At 41.2% G+C, this 26918-nt stretch overlaps 1 protein-coding gene across 1 annotated transcript in view; it reads right to left on the reverse strand.

Annotated features, from left to right (window-relative positions):
- Positions 1–26918, reverse strand: part of LOC109488290 (transformation/transcription domain-associated protein-like) — a 99798-nt gene extending 72880 nt beyond the window's left edge. The window contains exons 1-41 of the mRNA XM_019792483.1: positions 26846–26918; positions 25365–25506; positions 24218–24267; positions 23348–23423; positions 22977–23011; positions 22577–22681; positions 21889–21972; positions 21365–21421; positions 20969–21091; positions 20606–20683; positions 20413–20501; positions 19911–20007; positions 19208–19346; positions 18651–18729; positions 17807–17954; positions 17189–17239; positions 16480–16571; positions 15711–15859; positions 15215–15356; positions 14850–14907; positions 14540–14593; positions 13022–13157; positions 12491–12588; positions 10548–10713; positions 10072–10238; positions 9105–9194; positions 8591–8701; positions 8060–8149; positions 7390–7478; positions 6740–6840; positions 6010–6105; positions 5408–5583; positions 4803–4888; positions 4178–4289; positions 3767–3952; positions 3221–3295; positions 3024–3098; positions 2677–2763; positions 2480–2576; positions 1847–1968; positions 1216–1386 (exon numbers count right to left, since the gene is read on the reverse strand). Coding sequence (XP_019648042.1) covers positions 1216–1386; positions 1847–1968; positions 2480–2576; positions 2677–2763; positions 3024–3098; positions 3221–3295; positions 3767–3952; positions 4178–4289; positions 4803–4888; positions 5408–5583; positions 6010–6105; positions 6740–6840; positions 7390–7478; positions 8060–8149; positions 8591–8701; positions 9105–9194; positions 10072–10238; positions 10548–10713; positions 12491–12588; positions 13022–13157; positions 14540–14593; positions 14850–14907; positions 15215–15356; positions 15711–15859; positions 16480–16571; positions 17189–17239; positions 17807–17954; positions 18651–18729; positions 19208–19346; positions 19911–20007; positions 20413–20501; positions 20606–20683; positions 20969–21091; positions 21365–21421; positions 21889–21972; positions 22577–22681; positions 22977–23011; positions 23348–23423; positions 24218–24267; positions 25365–25470 — 4143 coding nt within the window. The 5' untranslated portion in view covers positions 25471–25506; positions 26846–26918. The remainder of the gene's footprint in view (positions 1–1215; positions 1387–1846; positions 1969–2479; positions 2577–2676; positions 2764–3023; positions 3099–3220; positions 3296–3766; positions 3953–4177; positions 4290–4802; positions 4889–5407; positions 5584–6009; positions 6106–6739; positions 6841–7389; positions 7479–8059; positions 8150–8590; positions 8702–9104; positions 9195–10071; positions 10239–10547; positions 10714–12490; positions 12589–13021; positions 13158–14539; positions 14594–14849; positions 14908–15214; positions 15357–15710; positions 15860–16479; positions 16572–17188; positions 17240–17806; positions 17955–18650; positions 18730–19207; positions 19347–19910; positions 20008–20412; positions 20502–20605; positions 20684–20968; positions 21092–21364; positions 21422–21888; positions 21973–22576; positions 22682–22976; positions 23012–23347; positions 23424–24217; positions 24268–25364; positions 25507–26845) is intronic.

Consider the following 26918-nt stretch of genomic DNA (forward strand, 5'->3'; position numbering starts at 1 on the left):
TAAATTCATCCGAAATGTAATGATAGTATGATAGCATTTCAAAATAGTTCAATTTTCTAGAAAGAAAAAAAACTTCGTTCGTGTGAATCTAACACCCAGATATAGCCAGAAATTAAGGAAATATATTCTGTATCAGAACTTACATGTATATAATAAGATGAACGAGAAATAAAACTGTTCATAGTGGAAATATCTTGGCTTATGGTATATCAATGTCAAGTCTATCCTTTCATATATTCAGGAAACAGTCTACCTTCCTATCTACAATGTATCTGTATCAGTATAGCCGGTATAACCGCCCTTCGGCGTAACACACCAGCTTCTGTATAGCCGGTATAACCGCCCTTTGGCGTAACACACCAGCTTCTGTATCTGTATAGCCGGTATAACCGCCCTTCGGCATAACACACCAGCTTCTGTATCTGTATAGCCGGTATAACCGCCCTTCGGCATAACACACCAGCTTCTGTATCTGTATAGCCGGTATAACCGACCTTTGGCGTAACACACCAGCTTCTGTATCTGTATAGCCGGTATAACCGACCTTTGGCGTAACACACCAGCAAAGATCTAGATCTTTTAATCTGTAATCACAGATCAAAAGGGATCAGGGATTACAAGGAATGCTGGATTAGCCCCTAGCCTTGATCGGAGATTGAGTGTACGGAAACAAAACAAAAATTAAATAGCTGTCTCAACCGAGAGATTACATATACGTATGATGTCTACGTTATTGGTCGAAAGCTTGTCATACCGGGATTTTGTCCGGTAATCTAAGCTTGCCCTACAAAATAAATTGTCTAGCAAACATCCAAGGACAGTTGCCATGCTATATTGTATGTAGACCACAGCAAAAAAAAAAAATATGGATGACATCCTCCACAGTTTACCATGAGTTGATCGCAGAGTTTCTCATTGAAGACATTAGGAAACAGTTGTGACGTTGGTGAGACGTTTGATGAAAGAGAGAGTCAGACTCCTGTAGTCACCCAGATACACGTTTATTTATTTGTTCTTGTTTTTAACATAAATACTAACGGATATTTACCATGAGTTGATCGCAGAGTTTCTCATTGAAGACATTGGGAAACAGGGTTGTGACCTTGGTGAGACATTTGATCACGAAGAGAGTGAGGCTTCTATGATCCCCCAGAACCATCAGTTTTTTTGTTTGTCTATTTCTTACTGTTTTACATAAATACTAACAAAGCTCACCATGAGTTGATCGCAGAGTTTCTCGTTGAAGACGTTAGGAAACAGAGTTGTGACGTTGGTGAGACGTTTGATGACCGACAGAGTCAAGCTTCTGTAGTCTCCCAAAACCATCAGTAGTGGCCGCACCGCGTTGTGGATCGTTTCTGCATCCATCTGTTGGTGCTTCAGGAACTGTAAACAACAATATTTGTTTATTTGTTTGTTTATTAGTTCTAGTTTTATGTTAAACATCTGTAGAAGGTAAACATTGTTTTTACTCGATTTCTTCTTCTACAAACAAAATTATTCTTTTTGTTCTGTTTCTTCCTCTTCTTCCATTTCAAACAAATAAGGCCAATGACCTGGACCAGACAGCTGTCACCATGGTAACTGGTGCTGTAGCAATTGGTAGGACAGATTTGTAGGCGCTGGTCACAACAGATTACAATGTATATGTATGTGTTAGAGTAATTAATGCATTACTAATTTTATTTGCCTTGCAAATGTTACCTTTACATTTCTAGTTTTGTTTGTTGTTTTGTAGTTACTGTAACAGTTTTAAATCTTTCCATATTCATTTTTTGAAAATATGGATACAACAGAAAACAACATTGGATTTTTGTTTGTAAACTTTGTTAAAAAGACCACTTACATCCTTCATACACTTCATGGCGGCTGTCTGCAGCTCCTCTGAGCTGGAGTTGAGAGACTTGAAGAGGACAGTGAAGATTTTCTCCCGCACCTGAGGGATGTAGTGGCAGGCTGCCAGGGCATCTGTAAAAATAAATAAAATTTGAAATTATATGTCATGGAGAAATATTTGCCAGGTCTAGCCATCGGTTACGCAAATTAAAATTAAAAGTTGAAGTTCCTTCCTGCATCAAATTTAGTGACGCATTGGGCAGCACCAATCTCAGTTTCAGTAGCCCTTAAGCCACACAATTAGCTTAAGCAGGGGGCTAGTCCACTGGTACATTTTGTGAAGTGCTGTGTGTTTAACTCCCATACTCTTTCAAAATGCTGAGTGCTAAGCAGAAAAAGCAGAATGTACCATTTTTCAAGTCTTTGGTATGACTCGGCCGGGGATCGAACTCACGACCTACTGAATGCAAGGCTAGTATTCTATCCACATGGCCATTGCATTATTACACGCGCTCAGCATGTAAAACAGATCAAAGAACCCACTTACTGAGTGCGCTGATGCGTAGTGGTGTCAGGGACTGCATGTTCTTGTAGCAGGGCAGTTTGATAACACTCACAAACAAACAAACAAACAAACACTTACTGAGTGCGCTGATGCGCAGTGGGGTCAGGGACTGCATGTTCTTGTAGCAGGGCAGTTTGATCAACATCGAATCCTCAGCCTCACACAGATTCAATAACTGGGGAAAACAACAGTCAAACAACATCAGTTTTCATCCCACACACTGAGCTGAATGCTTGAATGTTTCCTCACTCAGAAAAACGTAAAATTAGTCTCACCTCGGTGAAGAAAACCTTGTGCTCCATGATATTCAGGTCTATCGTGAAGAGTCGGGGCTGCAACGTGGTGCAAAAAGTGTTCCCCTCCTGGAGGTAGCAACAAGGCCTTTTGTTAAGACTCTATTGAAAACATGTCAAACATACACAAGAAAACAGGTACTCAAGCAACTGGCTATAGGTCAGTGAAGGTTAGACATCCGGGTAACAAGGCCTTTTGTTAAGACTCTATTGAAAACATGTCAAACATACACACAAAAAAAGTTACTCAAGCAACTGGATGGATTTTAAAAATGGTCAGACATTTCAAGTTAGCATTAACTTAGTCTAATTTTTATCTGACACTGTACCATGAGTCCGATCTGTGCGTTGGCAGGCTGATGTCTCAACAGGTGCTTCTTGGGAGGAATCATGTCTTCAAGAACCTGGAGAAAAGCAACAGTGTTAGAGTCGTGAAGTATGAAATTTGCTTTGAATTACAATCCACCAGGTGGATTACTGATGAATGAAAGAAGGACCAGAGGAAGTGACAGGTTGTGTTTCTTACATTTTTGTGTGGCTCCATGATGGCTGTGATGGTTTTGTCGGTGACTTTGGCCAGAACTCGCAGAGAGTGCATCGCCTGGGGAAACAGCAGCAAAGGGAGGTTAGACATGAGGGTACTAGTATATATATCATTGGCAGTGTCTGTACAACAGTAGTAGTTAAACATGCTGAACCAGGTTTCATGTGCAGCTCATAGAAACACATGGTCCCATCCCATGTACCTAGGCTCGGTGCAAAGGTATGTCTCCTGGCCTAACCTCTGACCCACCCGCTGCTGAATTGACCTCACTGACCTATGACACATCTATGACACCTGACCTATGACCTATAACCCACTTGCTGCATGACCATTTTCTTGCATGTCACCTTGTGCACCAGCTCCGAGGTGACCTCACTGACCTATGACCCACCTATGACCTATAACTGTTGACCCACCTGCTACCTGACCATGTTGTTGGAGGTGACCTCCCTGACCTATGACACACCTATGACATATGACCCCTGACCCACCTGCTGCCTGACCTATGACCTATAACCCGTGACCCACCTGCTGCCTGACCATGTTGTTGGAGGAGGTGACCTCGCGCACCAGCTCCAAGGTGACCTCCCTGAAGGCTTTCTCCTGCGCGGCCAGCAGCGCCCGGTTGCCGGGCGTCGGCTGGATGGGCGTGGCACACATCTTCAGCAGCTTCTCAAGGTCGGCCTTGGCAAGGTCAAGGGCGCCGCTGGACACCTACAGAGAGAAGACAAGAAATGCAAATGGTCTCTCATCTACTGATTTCAAAAACCTCTAGCACGTCATCAAGAAGGCCTTTCTTACTTTCTATAAACTGTTTCTATGAATATTAATCCATTACAACAACATGCTCTGAATTCTACTTCTTGACCCAGGCCAAGGGCATGTACTGAGGAAAGCGACCCCTGACCCTAACCCCTAACCTCTAACCTCTGTCCTCACCTCTCCGGTCAGGTCCATGAGGACGAAGAAGAGAGCCTTGAGGAAGGTCAGCTCGTGCTCCAGGATCCACCTTAGAGATGTGCGCTCCAGAAGGAACCGGATCGCTACACACCTGGAAAGGTACAGACACCTGTTATACACCTGTACTGGTACAGCATACACCTGTGAAACACCTGGGACTGACATGTTACAGTTCGTGCTCCAGGATACACCTTAGAGACGTATTTTCCAGCAGGAACCGGATTGCTACACACCTGCAGCAAAAAGGTACATCAAAATGACCCAGTGTTGGCGTCATACTTCAAAGAATCCACGTGACAAGCCTGGGTCAGTCTACTGAGGAAGACCAGAGTGACTGACCGGTTATACTGGCCTTTGGTTAAGGATGTCCTCTCGGATGGAATGTAGAGCAGAGGGGTCCCGTGTTTGAGAAGAGCTACACCTCAAGCTTGTTTAGGATACCAACGCACTTATTGAAAAGAGTAGGAGTACTTCCAAGTGTGAGTGGTTCAAACCTTACAGTTCGGTCTTATTCAGCTTGTACTTACTGTACAAAACTGGTACACCTAAGGACAGTTTACTGGTTACGTGAAAGAAACGAAACAAAATATTGGTGTGTACGTACCCGCCGTACTTTGCGTACCAGGCCCTCTCGTAACAGCAGGAACACAGACGCTCCACAATGTACTCAAACAGGGGCAGCTGGCATGCCTGGGGGGAGGGATAAACATAAGTTATTCATTCTCTGAACACAGAGGCTAGCAAGGCAAACAATATCCCTACAGTCAATATAGAAAAGAGATAAAAGAGGAAAGTTTTAGCTCACTGAAGAGGTGCTATTCCACCGGTTATGACCAAGAAGACAGACACTATGCACAGTATCAAAAGGTTCGTTGTATTGGGAAATTCCCCTAGCTCTTTTCAAAAAGTACAAAGGACAGTGGATCATACTGTCCTAAAGACTGTGACTCTTTCCGGAAAAGTGCATGTTGGGTGAGCAGCAACAGCCGGATTCGAACTCCCAACCTGTTGGTCCAGAGGTAGGGTCACTAACCACTGGAGTATACACACTACAGACAAAGGATAGAGGTTCACCTACTCCTTGGAGCCGAGCACAGTAGCGGTGACTTCTATGATAATAGCGAGAGCAATCTCTCCGATCTTGCAGAGTTCTTTCTCCTCATGTGACATGCACACAGCCAACAAACAAACAAACAACAACACACAAACCTTTTCCTTGGAGCCCAGCACGGTAGCGGTGACTTCTATGATGATAGCCAGGGCGATCTCCCCGATCTTGCAGAGCTCTTTCTCCTCATGCGACATGCACACAGCCACGGCGTCCACAATCACCAGAGGATCCATTCCTCGGTTTGTCTCTGCACCTCCAGACAACGGGAAAGGGCCTAGGAGAAACATAGTACAACGTTGGAGTCTGATTTTTTTTATGTCCAATCTTATAATTATTGGACATATTCTTGGAGCACATGCGTATGATTCTTGGAGCACATGCGGACACTTACATGCACTTAAAACTTGGGAAGATGCAGGATTTTTATTGGTCTGAGATATGGTCAACTCAATCCATTTTTAACGTCAAATATCTCACACATCACAATCATCAAAATTGACTGTACAGCTAAAAACTGGTCACTCTACATTTATTTAAAAAAAAACGAAATCTGGAAAATTCAACCAATTTCTGTAAACTTTAAGTGAAGTTAGCTCAATGAGAATACTGATACCACCACAGAGTACCAAATTACAACAAGGAAGTTTACAAATAAAATACTCAAAAGTGTTTTCGAAGACCCCCTAGGTATGAGACTTACCACACTGCTGCACCAAGGCCACCATGGTGTAGTGCCTGATGATGTTGGCCACGAAAGGCAGAGAGCTGGCTCTCAGGTCCTTTATCACTGCACACACTGGGAAGGACAGAGAAAACAATGTCATTTGTTTGTTTGTTTGTTTATTTAAATGCAACAGTGCATGACAAGTGGCAACCAGGCAGCAACAAGGCTGGTAGCGGCTACCACTGACACATGTCATGGTCTTAACATGGGTATCAGCTAACTAGAAAAGCATAATGATGCCTGGTCTAGGTCATTGACCTAATGTGTTTGGAATGGAAGATGAAGAAATGAAGCAAAAACAAAATGTTTTCCTTCTGGCCCTCAGGTCCTTTATCACTGCACACACTGGTATGAACCAAGGAAGTGTTACATTCAGAACCAGGCTTTATCCAGCAAAAGGAACCAAATTACAATCTGCTATAAAAATTTGAGCATAGGAACGTTGGAAATAGGCTATTGGGATTTACTTATACACAACAATGCTTACATTCCAATGTCTATCAGACACCTTCCTCAGAGCTTCTGACTGGAGTTCTGCTTCTCACCACTAAATGTAGCCGATGTATGTGACACTTTTGCGGCAAGAACACGCAAGGTTGGAACAATATCTGGTTGTGTATATAAGAAAATCCCAATATCCTATGTTCTACCAACCTGATGAAATTATTTTCGGAATGTTGGAAATAATGTGTAAAGAGTTACTTACTCATGGCTCCTGCCAGTGCCTGTTCGAAAGCCTTCCTGGCCATGGAGTCTGGGCACTTGTACAGGGGGGAGGGGGGCGGTGGGATCTCTCGCTCTGCAAAACTGCAGAAGGGAAGGAAAAATTAACAACAAGCAAACACATTTAACAACATCCTTATTATACTGTCTGTGATAGAGTTGTCCCCCAAACTCATCATGCTCACCAGGAAGCACTTGATGACCTTTCACCCATGACCTACCCCTGTAAACCATGACCTCTCACCTCTGGTGTGCCAGTAGCTGATCTCTTCCAAACTAACAATGCCCTCTCACCCCTTACCCATGACCTCCCACCCAAGTGACCCATGACCTCCCATCACTATGACCCATGACCTCTCACCTCTGGTGTGCCAGCAGCTGATGTAAGGACAGTTTGTTGTCCTTGAGGCTCATCATGCCCACCAGGAACCCATAGGGACCTCTCACCCCTCACCCTGGTGACCCATGACCTCCCACCCCCAGTGACCCATGCCCTCTCACCTCTGGTGTGCCAGCAGCTGATGTAATGACAGTTAGTTGTCCTCCAGGCTCATCATGCCCACCAGGAACCCATGGTGACCTCTCACCCCTCACCCTGGTGACCCATGACCTCTGACCCCCATGCCCTCTCACCTCTGGTGTGCCAGCAGCTGGTGCAGAGACAGTTTGTTGTCCTCCAGGCTCATCATGCCCACCAGGAAGCCCTTGATGACCTCGAGCGCCTGCCGTCGGTAGTACATGTCCACGTTGGGCGTCTTCAGGATGCTTACGGCCGTGTCAATCACCTGGCAACGGACAAAACATAAACAATCACCTGGCAACAGGCAAAACATAAACAATCACCTGGCAACAGGCAAAACATAAACAATCACCTGGCAAGAAACAAAACATAAACAATCACCCGGCAACAAACAAAAACATAAACAATCACCTGGCAACAGGCAAAACATAAACAATCACCTGGCAAGAAACAAAACATAAACAATCACCTGGCAACGGACAAAACATAAACAATCACCTGGCAACAAACAAAAACATTAACAATCACCTGGCAACAGATTAAAAACATAATACATGTACTGGGCAATTGCCTGGCAACAACCAAAAACATAAACAATCACCTGGCAACTGACAAAACAAAGTTTACCAGATACCAGTGTTGACATGACACTTCAAAGAAGCCATGTGACAAGCCTCACTGGGTCAGTCTACTGAGGAAGACCAGAGTGACTGGTTGAACGCTTTAGATGAGAACAACTGTTTTGTGTTGCAAGAAAAGTTTTAACTGTAAAGACAAGCGTACCTTGTCGACAGGCAGGTTGATGGGCTGTTTGCAGTCCAGGAAGTTGATGGTGATGCAGGGTCCGGCCACATCTGTGTCCTGGGGGGTCAGCTGTAGGGGGGTGGGAACGGGGGGGGGGGTCGGTGTCAGTCATTGTACACAAAACCTGCTTTCTACAGTCAAATACTAAACAGTAACGCTAAAAGTAAAGTTAAGACATAGAAGAAAGACATAGTCATGCCTTCGAGTACCAGAGTTATCAACCAAGGATTGAGGTGTTAAAAAACTCATGTTTTCCTAGAACTATCGCAGAGTGGAACTCGCTATCGCCAAGTACAGTAGGGGCATTGTCAATAGATAGCTTTAAACAATGTCTAGAGCTAGAAGTTCAAGGGTTAGGTGTAACAAGTCGTTCGGTGTGATATAGCCAGCTGCCGCCGCGTGCCTGCGAAGCTGGTGTGTTATGCTGACAGGCAGTTACACAGATACAGAAGTAAAAAGGACAGTAAAATTTTCATCTACAGCAGAGTCCAGCCCTGGAGAGTTTCCCACCTTCTGTGGGTCCATGAGCATTTTCCTGTTGTTTCCCCCAAACTTCCCGAGAACTCGGAACGCCACCTGGGCGATGTTCTCCGCAGGATTCCGTAGGGTTCGCCACAGCGCCTGGGAATACAGGATAGGATAAGTACACAGATAAAGGCAAACTTGGTCTCATTAACAATGGGAATATACAACAGGATGGGGATATGTGAACAGGCATTAAAAAAATTCTACTGCTTAAAGATATGTTTCAATTTCAATTTTATTCAAATAAATCAGCATAGCAAGAGTATGTAGTGCTCCTGAATTGTGTCGACTTTACATTTTATGGATACACGGAAAAAACAAGACTGATGATGTTCTGATCCGAACTGTATTACCAATAATTCATTTACAGTGGTTTTGTTTCACAGTAGGAGAAAAAAGGAGTACCTACAGTGTAGGAACTTTGACTGCAGGATGTGTTGTGTGTGTGTGTGTTTGTTTGTTTACACATTTTTGTTTGTTTGTTGACATGTTTATTTACCTGCATGAGTTCTGCCCTAACTGGTTGAATGTGGTCCCACAGAAACTCAGGTTGCAGGTTGTCCACACACAGCTCCAGTGTTCGCAGACCCTGGAGTGAGGAGAATCAGGGTTAGAGACGTAGAGAATACAACAGAAGGTCGGAGAAAAGAGAGGGATCAGGCCCACAGGGGGCTGGAACCAGACACACACAAACACATCTTCTTCACACTCAAAATGCAATTTAAATGACGTTGATTTTACCTCAAAAGCTTTACAATTAGGTCATAGATGTTCTAAAACACTCACACACATACATTTTGTACGCACACACATAAACACATGCACACACATGCACACAATAATAACAATAAGGAAGTAGATGTAAGAAAAGGAATTTCAAAGATGTTTGTTTGATCAGAGGAAACAGCCTGGAACAGGGTAACAGTTGGGAACCTGAAACATAACATCACTGTGAGCTCAATTAAGTTTTATACATGTAATGATGGAAAATAACAATCATTTCTTCAATGCAACTTGTGATAGAGTAGCACAGAAATAAAATACTAGCAATCAAAAACATCAAAAATAATTGTTACAGAGTTGTAAAAAAATCAAGCTAAGAAAAACAGTGCATTTTTCTCATATGTGATTTTAAACAAAGTGATATGAACAGTAACGGGCAGTTGATTACAAGATTCATTTAGAAAGTGAACTAGAAATCAAAAACAAATCGCTCAAAATCGTACTAAGAAAAACAGTGTACGTCTTTCAAAAGTCAAAATCAAAAAAGAAAAACTGCATTTTCCTCTAAGTCACAAATTATACATGATTTTCAAAAAGTGAAAAAAGGTTCAATCAAAAAGTGATAATATGAAGAGTAACGGGAGGTAGGATTGGCGGGAGAGGCCGGTCGGCATGGCAACGGTTGGCGTGGCAACAGCCTCCCGAGCACTGGCGTTCGCGGGGGGGCGTGAGCGGCACCCTACCTGGCTCACCAAGGTTTGCGATCCGTTGAGGGCAGACACAAGAGGGTCCATCAGCATCGGAAGGTACGGTAGGAGGGAACTCAGGCGAACTGGGACGGTCAGGCAAAGCTCGACGAAGAGATCTTTCATGTGTTGCTTGTGGAGACCGCTTTGCAGGTTATTCAGACCTGAAAGATCACGAATATGCAAATCAGGATTTAGAAGATCACGAATATGCAAATTAAGATTCAAAAGATCATGAATATGCAAATCATGATTCAGAAGATCACGAATATGCAAATCACGATTCAGAAGATCACAAATATGCAAATTAGTCCTGAATATGTAAATTAGCCTCAAACATTTACTTCATATGCTGCTTATCGAGACAGAGTTGGAGGGGCTGGTCAACATTATGTAGCAAGTGGCAGGACAGAATAGGAGGGTTGGTCACCATTGTGGTGTTTGTTTGTTTGTTTGTTTGTGTATTTTCTCACCTTGCAACAGATGAGGCAGCAGAGGCAGAAACTCCTGATACAGCAAATCGTGGCTGCCTCCTCCGATGGACCGGAAAAGCGCCCGCATCAGCAGAAAGTAGTTGTACGGCTCCTTGGCCGTCTGAGCGAGCTCCATGGAACTGTTCACAATCTTGTGTAGGTGGGGCTGAAGGAAAACATGATGAAGAAAACTTATGTGAAAATTCTGATGAAGATTTGACATCCAGGTGATGAGATACACAATAAAACTGTTACTCAAGCAACTATAATGACTTCTACCAACACAGTTGAACTTTCAAGATAAGATTTTGAAAACTGAGGAAACATTGCAAGACATTTCGCTACCTTTCGTTAGCCACAGTGAGGAAAAGTAGTGGATGCTACTTGCAGCATTAGACAGTTTCAAACTCTATCCAGTTGCTTGAGTAACTGTTTTCTTGTATAACTTTGTCATCTCTTAAGGAAAAAACTCTGAGGAACTGGCTACAGGAAACCATATCAATGCGCAAACTGTGGACAACTCCAAACTTGTTAATCTACATTAACGGTGAACCTGAGAACCTGTAAAGAATAAACAGGGCTTTCTGCAAGCAAAGGAAAAGGGAAGGAATGAAAGGATCATTGAAGCTGATTGGCGGAAAAACAAGTGATTAATTCATTGATTCATTGATTCATTGATTGACTCATTGATTGATTGATTGGTTGATGGAAAGATCAAGGGAATAGCAAGCTGGGGAATAAGAGAATGGAAGAAGGAAGTTACAAAGGAAAAGTAGGGGAGTTAACGAAAGGGGTAGTACTAACAGAAGCCTGGGGACAGTACATTGTTGTGTAACTGGGGTAACAATGGGAAGGGGACAGTACATTGTTGGTATAACTGGGGTAACAATGGGAAGGGGACAGTACATTGTTGGTGTAACAGGGGATGTTGTAACAGGGGTAACAATGGGAAGGGGACAGTACATTGTTGGTGTAGTAGGTAAAGAGGAGGGATTGTAACGGGGGTAACAATGGGAAGGGGACATTACATTGGTGGTATAACAGGGTTTAACAAGGGGACAGTACATTGTTGGTGTAACAGGTAACAGAAAGCTGGGGTAACAGAAGGCTGGGGGATGGTACATTGTTGGTGTAACAGGGGTAACAGGAGGTTGGGGACAGTACATTGTTGGTGTAGTAGGTAAAGAGGAGGGACCGACACTCCCTCTCCAGGAACATGAAGTTTGCCCCCACAGCGCTGAAGAGAGAGAGCATCAGGCGGAAGTAGCGCTCCGGCTGGGCGGCCGTCTCCGCGAGTTTCGTGCAACCGGACACGATGAGAGAAACTCGGGGCTGGAGAGGGAGGGTTTGGGGAGTGGGGTTGAGTTGGGTGATGCACAACAGAACAGGGCGACAAACAAATCTGAGGTGGTGAGAGTGAAGTCAAACCTATACAAGTGGCTACCTCTGCATATTAATAGGAAAGCCTGGCCAATGTGAACAATTTTTCCCATTGACCCAAGCATTAACAATCCTATCCACATACCCCAGATTTTATTGTTTTCCTAAGTGAACTGTACTGTGCCGTAAGTCATCACATTCTCACATTCTTGGTGTTTTGAGCTTGCATGGTTCAAGTCAGATTTCAACATCTTGAGGGCAGTCATTGATAGGAACAATGGTACAGCAGTAAAACAATGATTCAGTGTTTTTCCTTCTATCATGCTTCATCCGATACCTTTGCAAACATCAGAAAACTACAGTACGAATGTTGATGAAGGTTAGACATCAAGAAAAAAACAGTTCCTCAAGCAACTGGAGAGATTTTAAAAACTGTAGCATCCACTGCTTTTCGTCAATGACTAACGGAACAGCTATTCGTCCAAAAACTATGAATGCTTACGTAAATAAGATGAAGAAATATTGTAGACAGTCCATATAAGAAACCAAAAAGGTGCACAAACCTTGAGCATCTGTTCATTCTCAGCAGCAAACAGCGAAACAGACCCGAAAACCAACTTGAAAAGCTTCAGGTACAGGTTGGACCTCTCAATGTTGGCAGCTGGCAGGAGGGAGAAAATTACAAGTAAATACAAGTACAACACTCACAGCTAGATGAGCAAGGGCTTAAGGTGTAACGGGTCGTTAAGTGTATTATAGCAAGCTGGTGGGGAGGCAAGAAGAGCTACATTTGTACACAAGTCTTGACCAAGCTGTGAATCTTTAGTACAAGTATATTTTTAGTACAAGTATCTTCACAAACTGCAGTACTTCCAACCAACACTAGGTGGCGTCGGTACACAGTGTAAAAACTTACATCCGATCTCCTCCAGCCAGTCCAGAAGGTAGACAAGTGATCTTTTTGTACAAGTATCTTAAACTGCAGTACTTCGTGCTAAAACTAGGTGGCACTACTATACCAGTTGTCAGTGTCTTTGTGAACTGCAGTACTTCAAGCTAACACTAGGTGGCGTTGCTAGACTGTAAAAACTCACATCCGATTTCCTCCAGTCGGTCCAGGAGGTAGTCGACCAGGATGGTGGCAAAGGTCGCGGAGGTCGAGGGATTTGCCAGGAACGTGTTCGCCACGATCTGGAGCGCGTAGTTGTGGTAGATTCTCTCTACCATAAACTGAAATGTAAATGTTTGTTTATTTATTTGTTTATTTGTTTGTTTATGACACAGAAAGGTAACATTTGCATGTTTACCTTCACATGGTCTAGAATAACTAACTACTGCTCTGTTTATTCTGACTCAAACACATTCATGTATGTGGTAACCAGCCCCTACAACTGTCCTGCCACTTGCTACATAATGTAACCCACCACCACAGGGTGTCTGCTACAGTAGTTACCATGGTAACAGCTTACACACTGTATTTGTTTGGAACAGAAGAAGAAGAAACAGAACAAAAACAATATGTTTTTCTTCTGCAAAGGTAAACATATAGTAAAAACTAGAGTTCCCCGATCTCATACCTTCGCCAAATGATGTTAAACTTTATGACTGACAAAGTTTAGATTAGATTATTCCCCCCTGATTTAAGAAATAGGAACCTAATTTTCATTAATTATATCATTTTATCATAATCTCAGCCAAAAGACAGTCTTATAAGAATGCATTCTAGCATTTCCTAATAAATTATGCAAATGAGGTCCTGATTTGAATAAATTATGTTCAATGATGTTCATCTCAATTTAACTTTCAAATACCACAAGTATGAAATTCCAGGCAGTTATCATTACATAATTATAAAATTTTCTCATTAATTATGCAAATTAAGTCATTATTAACATAATCAACATCTTCCTGTGTTTCTCTCGTTGTCAATTACCAATGTCACAAGCTTCAATTGTCCTATCATGGAATGCAGCTGATTTATAGAATTTCCCCATAAATTATGCAAATTACATCCATATTTGCATAATTGTCACATAATTATATTAAGCATCATGTAAGCTACCTACATACCAAAAATCACGACGATCCGTCAACCGGTTCTTGAGTTATCCCCTTTTGAATATTTTCAAGAATTTATTCCTGCAGTTCCAGAGCAAGCCGCTAGGGGGTTTAAACTCACGTCACTTCTTTCCCAGCACAAGAGCTACCTACTATCTAAATTTCATCACCATAGCATGTCTAGATCATGAGATATCAAAACCGGAAGTTCAGCTGCAGTACCATAACAAGCCGCTAGGGGGTCCAAAATCTAATCATTTTGAGGTCTCATCAAGACCTACCCACCTACCAAGTATCAAGACAATCCATAAAGGCCTTCTCAAGTTATCGTGTTTACAGACAGACACACACACACACACACAAACACACACATACACGAACGCCCCTGAAAACATAACCTTCTTGGCGAAGGTAATTATGTGTAAAGACTACAAATATTTTCACATGTCAATTACTGACACCTGTCAATCACTCTCTCTTGGAAGTCTCAATTCCTTTCATATTCAGTAGCACAACAAAACACAGAATTTCTGGATGAAAGTAGTTGAACTCACCTCGATGGTTGTGGAGAAGATTTCCTTGAATGTGAGCAGGTTCATCATCGTGAACTGTGGGGAGAAAAAAAGTAAACAGTAAACAGAAGGCAAGATGCACGTGCTTACATCTATAGGCCTGATACTCAAAAAAAATCAGGAAGATGTGACAAAATAGACACTGATTTTTTACCATTAACTAGAAAAGCTTCAGAATGATCAAGAGTGGTGCCACACTTGCATTTACACCCTCCCACTTGTTCTACAAGAAGTTACACAGAAAGTTTTAACTCTATAAAACAGTTCCAACACATAAAAAAGCAACACATACCACTCCCGCAAAATGCTCCAGTACGTCCTTCTCTTCCTTCATACGCACAGTCTGGGAGCTACAGGGAATGAGGTAAAACGTTGAGAGGGGTAAGATAAGAGGTTAACTCAACTGAATTAGACTAGTTCAAAAAATAGGCACAAAGTATTCTCAATTGGGAAGGACAGGAAAAAGTTAGCACAAAGTCTGATAAGCCTAAAAAATTTTCTCCTCTCTTAACCTCTATCTGCTCAAATAGAGAAAGCTCCTTACTTCTGTGCAGCAAGTTAGTGTCAAAAAAAGACAAGTTTCCACCAATATATAGCTCCTGTATGAAGAGACTACGCCCTTACATATTATTATTATTATGATTATCAAGACCTTACTTCTGTGCTCTTATGTACGGCTGTCCCGAAGGCGTTACGTTGATCTGGTAGATGTCCAGGGCACACAGAGCGTGTCGCACCAGCGCCGAGAAAATCGCTGTCTCCTTCGGCTGGAACTGTTTACTGGGGCCGAATGACGTTTCTATGGAAACAGTTGCCATGGTAAATATCTTCCATAGAAACACAACATGTCATATTACAGAACTGCATGTTAGGACCAAACAACATTTGCAGGGAGAAAAGATAATGCATCTTCTATACTATAATCATATATTATATATATCTATGTGCTAATGTCAACAATAGCCTGGATTGTGTAACTCCTGGCTAATCATTGGTTTACAGCAAAGTTGCAAAGTTCTAGCTACATGCAGTAGTCCTGGTGGTGGAATGAAGATACCGGTGTACTCATCAATGCTCTGAATGAAATAACAAATAACAAAATTATCGAGCACACAAGGCCCAAACAACTCAGAAAAAGGAAGCTACAACTTACCTCCAGGTGTTTTGCAAGACTGAGCTCCCCATGTGATCGTCTTGACCCCACACACCAGGGTCTTGACCAGACTGCGGCAGTCCGAGACTGAGAAGTTGTTGAACTGTCCACCAGCGGGTTTTGACTTTTCTTCCTCCTTCTCCTTGTCACTTTTGCCCAAGGTGGGAGGGGGCGGGATGGCAGCCGCTTTCAGGTCAAGTTCACGCTCGTTTTTACTGGAAAATAGTCAAGTTCACGCTCATTTTACTGGAAAATAGTCAAGTTCACGCTCATTTTACTGGAAAATAGTCAAGTTCACATTTTTACTGGAAAATAGTCAAGTCCACGCATATCATAATAGTCAAGTTCACGCTCATTTTTACTGGAAAATAGTCAAGTTCACGCTCATTTTAATGGAAAATAGTCAAGTTCACATTTTTACTGGAAAATAGTCAAGTTCACGCTCGTTTATACTGGAAAATAGTCAAGTTCACGCTCGTTTTTACTGGAACAGGATAAAGAATTTAACAATCAAAATTGACCCACTGTCATTAAATAGCTTTAAACAATGTTTAGAGTTAGATGTCCAAGTGTGAGGTGTAACATTCGGTGTGATGTAGCCAGCTGCCGCCGTGCCGCGTGCATGCAAAGCTGGTGTGTTACGCCGAAGAGTGGTTATACTGGCTATACAGATACTGATACAGAAATATAACAATGCACTAGCACAAATGTATGTCTGAGCTAATAGATTTCTAAGAAAGCTTTTAACAACATAAATTTCTGCTGTTACCATTTAGCGAAGATGCCGGGCAGCTGGAACTTTGCGATGGTGTGGAACTTCAGAACAAACACTTCCAGCATCCTCATCAGGATCTCTCGGCCCTGCAACGAACAGAAAAACTTCTTAAGATAATCGTCTTTAAGTGTCAACACTTAAAGTATTATCATCAGTATCTCACGACCATGCAAGGAACCACAAAACTTCCTTAGGTGTATCATAAAAATACATTCTTAAAATGTCAATACAGGCAAAACAATTGTTTTAAGGCCACACCAATTCAATTTGTTGATCCAATTTTTTCAGAAAAAAATATACAGCAACAGGTTAAAAAAAAAACAGGGCTGGGCGTCCTATTATAGCCCTAAATACTACAATAGGAGCCATGAAGTCAACATACCAGGCTGGTTTGCAATTCAAACAATAAAATTGATCGATCAATTGTATATGTATGCAACTTAATGGTTTTAATTATGATGATAGTTGTTGTATTGAAATTTTTTTAGTAATGGTAATATTAGTTTTACACTTAGCCGATAATTTGCTCGTTCAATGATTTTAGCTATAATTAGTACCTTGTCTGACGTATGACCTCAATGTGTATGCAAATTTGTAGTCATGTGTATATTTGTACTGTGTGTGTAATGTGTAATGAGCCCTGGAAGATTAGCTCTAACGGGCTAAAGGGTATTGTAATAAACTGAAACTGAAAAAGTCTTACATTTCCTCCGTCCTGGTCACTCTTGATACACTCCACCAGGTTCAGCAGCAGCTGCAAATTGTGCACATTTTTATAAATATGACACCATAAAGACTTATAAATAAGACATCACGAGATAGAAGGATGTAAGATCTTGCTAGCATTTCGAATGTTAAACCTTGAAATAACCTATGAAACCTTACTGCACATCCAGAGCTAGTGTAAAGTTTCCAAGTTTTGGTGGGTGAGACACATTTTTTCCTAGGTTTTACAAGGAACACAAGTTTTAGAGCTTCAAACTTTTGTCAATGCATAATGTTTACCTTCACATAAGGTCTGCTCTGTTAATTCTTACTTAAACACATTCATGTATATGGTGACAGGAATCGAAATCCCTCCTGCTATAAAATTGCAACATGATGTAACCCAACACCAGTTACCATGGTAACAGACGTCTTGTTCAGGTCATTGACCTCATGTGTTGGAGAAGAAGAAGAGGAAACAGCAAAAACAGTATATTTTCCTTTGGTAAACGCATAAAAAGTAGGTCATTGCCCTTATGTGTTAGGAGAAGAGGGGGAAACTGAGCAAAAACAATTACGTTTTCCTTTGGTAAACATAATAAAAGTAGTTCCTCACCTTGCAGGACATGGTCTGTATACTGCTGGGTAGCAGATCGTCATGTACGTTTTTGGAGAAGAGGTGCACGGCCAGCGCCAGGTCTGATAGTTGTAGATGCTGCCTTACATGATGCACCAGGTCTGCTAGGGTACTGTAGGCTAGGGGACTGAACACACGGATATGTAAGGTTAGATCAGTGTAGTGAGTTTTTGGAGAAGAGGTGCACGGCCAGCGCCAGGTCTGATAGTTGTAGGTGCTGCCTTACATGATGCACCAGGTCTGCCAAAGTGCTGTAGGCTAAGGGACTGAACACATGGATACATAAGGTTAGATCAGTGTTGTACATGGTGCACTAGGGTCTGCTAGGGTGCTGTAGGCTAGGGGACTGGAAAAACAAGAAAATTTCAGAACTGCATCTATTTAGTTTGATGCCTGAATGGGTTAGGGTTATTGTTTGTTTGTTTGTTTAACCAGGAAGTACATGTCGCCTTTTGGCGTTTTTCAAAGATTCCTGGGGTTAGGATCAGGCACGGTTCTGGATAATCTCTGCGTAGATTTGTCCCAGGAACGGTTCTGGATACATGTGGACTATCATCCTCAGACATGGTTCTGGATACAAGAACTGAGCATGCACAGTTCAATTTTGTTGACATATGGGGTAACAACATGACAAAGCTATTCGAATGAAAGCTCATCTGTGTTGGCAGAATTCATTAGAAAGTTTAAGCTTGTTCGGAAAATTTATGGTGAGTTCTTTCCTTGTGTTGGAACAAGCTCAAACTTTCTAACTAATTACAAAAGCTACTCTGGACAAAGCACAAATCAAACTTGAGGTTTATTAATATGAAAATGTGTGACCTACCGGAGAGTTTCCCGAGTGGTCCAGCCTGTTCCTATCAATACTTTCTCGTCAAACAGACGGTCGATGTGCGGAACAAATCCTGGACAAAAACACAGAAACACAAGTTTGGTGTCTGGTTGGTTGTGAAACAGGAGCCAGTGGAATTCGAATGGCATTGTAGCAGTCTGTACTCACTGCTTCACTGTTGCAGAGGTCAGTAGCAAATGGCAGTGATGTAGCAGTTTGTACTTACTGCTGCACAGATTAGTTTGTGAAGTTGTATAGTATGAAATTGTAACAGTGGGTCAGTGGTGAATGTAGCAGTAATGTAGCAATTTTTTACTCACTGTTGCAAAGGTTCTGTAGCGAGGATGTGTCAGTAGTGAATGGCAGTAATGTAGCAGTTTGTACCTACTGTTGCATAGATCTATAGCAGACGGTAGTCTGTAGCCTAAAACTGTAGAAAATGGTACTCACTGTTACGCAGGTCTCTAGCAAGAATGTTTCAGTAGTGAATGTAGCGAGGATGTGACAGTTTATACTCACTGTTGCATAGATCTGTAGCGAATGATACTCACTGTTGCGCAGGTCTGTAGCGAGGATGTGTCTTGCGGCGATGAGCAGCTCTTTGCGCAGGTGTGTGACCTCCTGGGGACAGTTGGTCAGCAAGGACAGCATGCCCTTCACCATCTGGTTAGCGTAGGTCGTCACAGACTCCTGGTTACAAACAAACAAACAAATAAATATGTTTATTTACTAGAAAGGTAACATTTGCAAAGCAAATGCATAATGTTTACCACATATGGTTTGCTCTGTTAATTCTTACTCAAACACATTTCATATATATGGTGACAGGAGTCTAAATCCCTCCAGCTATAAAATTGCAACATGGTGTAACCCAACGGAAAGGAAGAAGACCAAAAACCATATGTCTACTCTCCATATGAAACACTTTTCTTGAGTCATTTATTGCTCCTGTATAAGACACACAAACTGCATCTTTAAGGATTAAGACACAAGACAATCCTTAAGACACAAGACAATCCTTAAGACACTAGAGAATCCTTAAGACACTAGAGAATCCTTAAGACACTAGACAATCCTTAAGACACTAGACAATCCTTAAGACACAAGACAATCCTTAAGACGCTAGACAATCCTTAAGACACTACATAATCCTTAAGACACTAGAGAATCCTTAAGACACTAGAGAATTTGTAAGACACTAGACAATCCCTAAAACACTAGAGAATCCTTAAGACCCTAGAGAAGACGCCTTACCTGGTAGATGCGGATGATGTAAGCCAGGAAAGACAAAGTCTTGATCTGAGCAGCGACGAAATCCACGTACAGCTCACGGTTAAACTGGGGGGAAGCTCTGTGGGAAAAAATCAGCGTGCAACAGTCAGTACAAATGGTCTGTCAGCACTGTTATTCTTACCACTACTGGGTTTTTATATTACATGTATTTGTAGTCAGTCTTCGTAATATGTCTTTTTCTATGTAGATACAGATATGGGCCATGCTTCTAAAATGAATAATATAATTAAGAAAGATAGAAAATTTAAAAAATACTAAGTACTCATCCCTAGAAAGTTGGGAACCTGCTGTCCATACTACAAGTTCAACGCCATATTAGAAAATCTACATTTCGATTAACTAAAATTGCTATTCAATAATATCCAGTTATTTATATATAATAAGTGGCAGATTTACATGTGACCTGGTCTGTGTAAGTGTTGAAATAAATGTAAAACAAACAGATAATTATATAATGCCTCACCTGGCCTGTGCAGAAGGTGTGAGGACAATGGTGTTCATGATGAGAGGAATAAACTCTGCCACTGCGCTGTGCACGTTCTGCTTGTATAACTGGGAGCAAAAAACAATGAAGATTAAGTTCCATGGACATGTCCATTTTCCTTAGACCACGAAATTTAGTTACTGTGAAGTAGTATGTAAAAATGAAGACGTACCTGGTACATCAGGACAACAATGATGGGCAACTCTGCCAGAACCTTCAGCGAGTTGATTCCCTTAGACAGGACCGTCAGCTGTACAGAATGACACACAGGGTTAAACAATGGCCACATAAAAAAACTATGAAGATCCGAGCCAGTTTCTAAAGGCAAAAGGAAGTTTCAAAAGACACGCAATGGTGAAAAAAAATCTGACACTTAAAAATTAAAAATTAAAAAAATTAAAAATTGAAAAGACTTTTAAAAAACAATTTTTTCAAAAGATCAGAGAAAAAAATTTCAAAATACAAAAAAAAAATTTTACATCCGAGAACCTACAAATAAAATTGGTGTGGCCTTGACATGAAAAACATGACTCACAGTTTCTTTGCTGCCGTCGGCCTTCTCTGTCTGCACGGTGACGGTTCCGGACAGTGGGAGGACCACCGGCTGTCCGGTCGCTGCGTCAAGCGTCACGTTGATCGGCTTCTCAAACATCGCGTTCTGTAAACAAACAAACAAACAATTCCATAAACAAATTTGTCAACACTGGAGCATCACGATTAGTTCTCAAAGTCAAACATGGCATTCCGCACGTGAGATTTTAGTACACAACTAAACCAACTATTCAATAAACAAATTAGTCACCACTTACACACCATTAGTCATCACAATCAGTTTCCAAAGAAGGAGCCATTTTGTAAACAAGTAAACAACAATTCAATAAAACAAATAAACAGTTAAGCAAACAATGTAAACAAACAATGAAAAGTTTACCATATTTGCAGGCAGGTCCTTGTAGATCTGTTTCACCATGTGAAGGAAATGCTGGATCTGAAAACAGGAAAAGCAAAATATAATATATATAAATGTAAAAACATATTGCTTAACACTTGTAGAAAAGCTGCTATCTAACAATGAGTAAAGAGACTCTTTCTACACAACCAAGTCTTTTATTCGGCCGGCGTTTCGGTGACCGTCTGTCACCTTCCTCAGGGCAATTCTGACTGGCTCAAATTGCACTGCAGCACAGGTGTCGCTGCTATAGATGAATAAAAGACTTGGTTGTGTAAAAGCAGTCTCTCATCCTCTGAAAGAAACCCCGGTGACAGACCCCTCCCCAGCCCAGCTGACTGAAACCCCGGTGTGATACCCATCCCCACACCAGCTGAAACCCCGGTGTGATACCCATCCCCACACCAGCTGAAACCCGGTGTGATACCCCTCCCCTTCCCAAATTGACAAACTCCGGTGTGATACCCCTTCCGGCCCAGCTGACTGAAACCCCGGTGAGGACCCACCTCGGGCTGGATCTGTGGGCGGAACTGCTTGTGAAGTTCGATGATGATCCGCAGACAGACCAGAACATTCTCCTCATTTTCTCTCTGAAAAGAACAAAAAAAACATGGATTCAAACTTTCCTTTCATTATGTTTAACTTCGTCTGTCACCATGGTAACTAGTGCTGTAGCAACACCCTATGGTGGTGGGTTACATTATGTAGCACGCCAAAGTTGGAGAACGTGCTCACCTTACATATGAATGTATTTGACTTTGAGTAAAAATAAACAGTGCAGTAGTTTGTTGGGTTAGACCAGGTGAAGGTTAACATTATGCATTTGCTTTGTAAATGTTACCCTAAAGTTTCTAGTCGCAGTAAAGATTTGAAAGATGTGGAAGTCAATCAATCAATCAATCAATCAATGTTTATTCAAACAACTAGCAGACGAGAGTCTAAATTGAGTTGTTTTTACAGTTCATAAAATTATACGTTAAACAATACTAATGGTTTAAAAATTACATAATTTACATGATAATAACAGAAATTTGGTAGAGAGCTGTAATAATGCCTATTAACACTACAATTAGAGGTAAAGGTCAATGCTAGCCGAACTCAGTCACTGTATGCCCTCTTCAGTAAAAGCAGGGAAGAACTGCATTTAACTAGCGTTTAACAGCTCAACAATGTAAGGAATGGGTGATTTCCCACCTCTATAAGCTGGAACATGAGAGAGAGCACTTTGCTGACGTAGATACGGAAATGGTCGTTTGTCGGGATCCGGTGGATAATCTCCAACAGGAGTTTCCGCAGTTGCTGAAAAAACATCAACATTATTGTTATTATTGTTATTGGGTGGGCCGGCTACTCTCTTCTTGCAGCCAAGGGCTGAATTGTGAGGAGCGTACAATCATTGGGGCTTAATCGCAAGGGTCTGGAGTGGATGCCATTTGACGCTAACTCAGGCAAAATTCTCCTAGTTCTAGTCCCTAACACCGAAGATAAATATGAAACTTAAGTCAAACACAAAAGTCTTAATGTTGTATTAAAGAAAGCTGAATTTTTTTGCTGTCATTTTCCCCAAAATGTTGTGTTCAAGAGATTTCCTTACCTGAATAGGGTTTTCCTGCACGAAAATAGTGTCACCTGCCAAAAGAACACATCAAAATTGATCAAATACATAATAGGAGGAAGTAGGATGGTTATGCTTAAAATCCTTTAAGACATCCTAAAAAATCCTAGAAAAAGCTTAGAAGTCTGAAAAAAGTCAAGGCATGTCCCTCCACTTCATACGTCACTTTCTCTTCTTGAGACTACACAAAAAGTACTTTCACTAATCTGAAGACATGTGCTGTAAGAAAGTTTTACCTTCCTGTAACACCTTGAGGATAAAAAAAGTACTTTCACTTATGAAAACATGTACAGTAAGACAGTCTTAAAAGTACTTTCACTTATGAAGACATTGCAGTAAGAAAGTCTTACCTTCCTGTAGCACCTTGAGGAATCTCGGAATGGCGTGCTCCAAGAAAGACTGGTACTGACCAGAGGTCACGATGGACTGAGAAATGATCCAAATAAACAAATAAACAAACAAATAATGTAAACAAAACTGGGGTCAAGCTTACATACAAGCATAAATCATAACCATCGAGGTTAACAGTCTATCTAAACTCTTTCTGTAAGGCCACACCAATTAAATTTGTTGGTTCTCAGAATTTTTCATTAAAAAAATGAAGCCACAGGGCGAAAAAATAAAAACAATCCTATTATAGCCCCAAATACTTTGATAGGAGCCATGAACGATGAAGTCAACCCAAAAGGCTGGGTTAATATTTTAACAATGAATTTTGAACTTTTAATCAAACCACTGCATTGATAGGTGGAAAAACTGTAGGAACTAGGAAGAAAAGGACTGTCCTAAACTGGAATGAAATGAAAACTGTTAGGGGCAAAATATGAACATTTTTTAGTTGATTCAGTATCAACTAAAAAATTTTTGAGTGTATTCAGTATTCAGATTTCAGAAAAAAATGAAGAGGCGAATCTGAGGACAAATTAAATTGGTGTGGCCTTATTATCTTTATTATACAACTGGCACTTTGAATTTGTTAATATTTACATGAACATGGGTAGGCTCTTTAAATAATAATAACAATCAAAATTACACATATAGCGTTGATAAAAAAATGATCCAGGATTTTTGTACTTTGTATTTTGTGTACATACAGTTTTGTGAAAACATTTAAAGAAATATACAGGTACATAATTTTTACCTTATAAAATGCAGAATAATCTAAAGCCAGATAGTGAGTGAATTATATTTGTACTCAAAAATATACATGTAAACTGTACCTCAAAATTTTCACTGATTTCTTGTGCAACCTTCAATCTGTGTTCATCCTCTGTAAGATACAAAAAACAATTCAGTTTAACAAACTAAAACTTGCGTGAGGACACTTATATCTTCAATATCAATTGAATGTTTAAACTTAAACTCAAACTCAAATAGAAAACCAATTGTACAACGTTTCGTCACTCAGGTGTAAGAAATTTTCAAAAGGTCGATCAGCTCCAAAAATTTCTGTCCTTTGCAGGGGTCCGCACAAAACAAAAGGCTAAGGTTGGCAGTTTTTTTTTCTAGGGAAACAGAAAACACAACATTTTTCAGTAGTCAGTACAGTCAGCTCTTATCAGTTAAAATATCACCGTTCCTTACAAACTTGTGTAGGAACTCTGGCGTATCTTCAGATTACATCATTCTGTACTGACAAACGGGATCATTTCAGAAGTTCAAACACACTTCCAAACAACAAAACATTCTTCTATTAAATAAATTGCCTTCAAACTCAGCACAGTATCAACAATAAACAATTTTCGAATAAAAATTGAAATCTCATTATTACTAGATATTTGTTGTGTGAAAACATATTGAAGTTCTGAGCTGATCCCTGCTGCTGTGGTCAGAGTGAGGTTGTTAGCATGAAACCCGAGCCCGACGTTGCCATGGCAACAGGTTTTCTGATGAGGTTTAAGGGTCATCATCCCACAGCACAACCTTGCAAAATTTAAATGTTTTCACTCACTCACTCACTCCTTCAATCATTCACTCACTCACTCATTCACTCTCCTTCAATCACTCACTCATTCACCCACTCACTTATTCACTCACTCATTCCTTCACTCATTCATTCCTTCGTTCTCTCGTTCCCTCTGTACTTACGTTGGTTAGTGTCCGCCAGAATGGCAGCGTAACTCCGGTATTTGTTCATCTGAGCCAACAGATCCTGGGGACTGATAACTCATTCCCTCACTCATTCTTTCATTCTCATTTGTTCACTCATTCATCCCTTCATTCTCTCGTTCCCTCTGTACTTACGCTGGTTAGTGTCGGCCAGAATGGCAGCGTAACTCCGGTATTTGTTCATCTGGGCCAGTAAATCTTGTGGACTCATTCACTCATTCATTCTTTCCTTCATTCTCTCGTTCCCTCGGTACTTACGTTGGTTAGTGTCGGCCAGGATCGCAGCGTAACTCCGGTATTTGTTCATCTGGGCCAACAGATCCTGCGGACTGATCACCGTCGCGTGGGGCGTGGCCGTTGCCATGGCAGCAACCTGTCACTTCCGAAGCTCAGCTGGAAACTAAAAAAACAAACAAAAGGTCATCAGAAACTTACTCGTAGCATGAAGGTTCATCTGTGTTGGTACAAGTCACTAGGCCTAGGAAAAAATGTTGTGTTTGCTGTTTCAGTCCTGAAAAAATTGGAGTCGGTAGGTAGGGATTTTTTTTTTCTTCATTTTTTTTTATTTTGCCTTGTGATCCAAGTTCATACAAGTCATACAATACAGTTTAACAAAGTGAAATTTGCATGAGGACACTTATATTTTCAATATCAATGTTGGTAAACTTACTGGTTGTGCAATGTTTCATCTCTCAGGTGTCAGATCATGGAGCTAGAAAAGGTTGATCAGTTTAATGCAGGGTGCACACAAAAAAAGGCTAGGGTCAACAGTTTTTTCTAGGGTCGGTCTGGAAACATTTTTTTCATAGGCCCAAAAAGTCATAAGAAACTTATCGTGAAAGTTCATCTGTGTTTAGGCACAAGTCATTATAAGTGTCCTAATGCAAGTTTAAGTTAACTGTAATTTGTATAAGTTGGGACTTGACTTTACATAACTGGGGTAAGTTGAAGAAGTGAAACAGTAGCTCCACTGTCATGTATTTTCTACTCGGAACTTGAGGCAAGCAAAATGAGAAAAAACCTTCTCATCTCCTTTTTTGTTACCACTCAAGCTGACCATGTTAATTAATCAACACGACTTAACCGTTATCAAAACATAGGTGCTAGGTTTCGGCTTCGGATGGGGGGGGGGCATAATTTACAATGTAAACACTACCTGGAAGCTAGGTTATGGGGGAGGGCGAAATCTTCCCAAAATGTATGTATGTGTATCTATATAAACAGGCGACTATATATGTATATCTATATAAATATGTCTATAGGTTATACCCGACTGTAGTGCCTGAACAACATAATTGAATATTTAATTATAAATCGAAACAGTCCCACAAAAATAAACATGGCGGGAAAAAAAGTAGCAGGTCTTGAAAGCGTCGTCAGATAATTTTTTGCCTTGATTTGAGGGGGAAATATTACAAATAGGCCCACCTTAGACACAAAAATCTCACCAAAAACGTAAACAGTACGTTGTTCTTCCTTCTGCTTCCTTCTAAACAGTCCTAGTGGCCTCTGATCGCCCGATATTTTGTGCTAAAATTTTGCTCGATAGTTGCAAACCACGCGGCGCGAAGCTGCCACAGAACGCAGACGACACAAAGACATAATATTTTACCTCAGTTTCGCGTGGATTTACGGTTAAAACGGCAAAAGTTAGGTCAGAAACACTCCGAAATATACCCCTGTGTATACTTTTAACAAGAGTAGAGGTGGTACGTGGATGTAGTTGGAGTAAAACTCACCTAAATTGACTAAACTTGCGTTCCTTTTCTTCTCAAAATCCAAGCGCCGCCATTTTGGGACGATGAATGAGTG

This window comes from Branchiostoma belcheri, unplaced genomic scaffold (genome assembly GCF_001625305.1).
Source record: "Branchiostoma belcheri isolate BF01 breed outbred unplaced genomic scaffold, Haploidv18h27 scaffold93, whole genome shotgun sequence".
Lineage (NCBI taxonomy): Eukaryota > Metazoa > Chordata > Leptocardii > Amphioxiformes > Branchiostomatidae > Branchiostoma > Branchiostoma belcheri.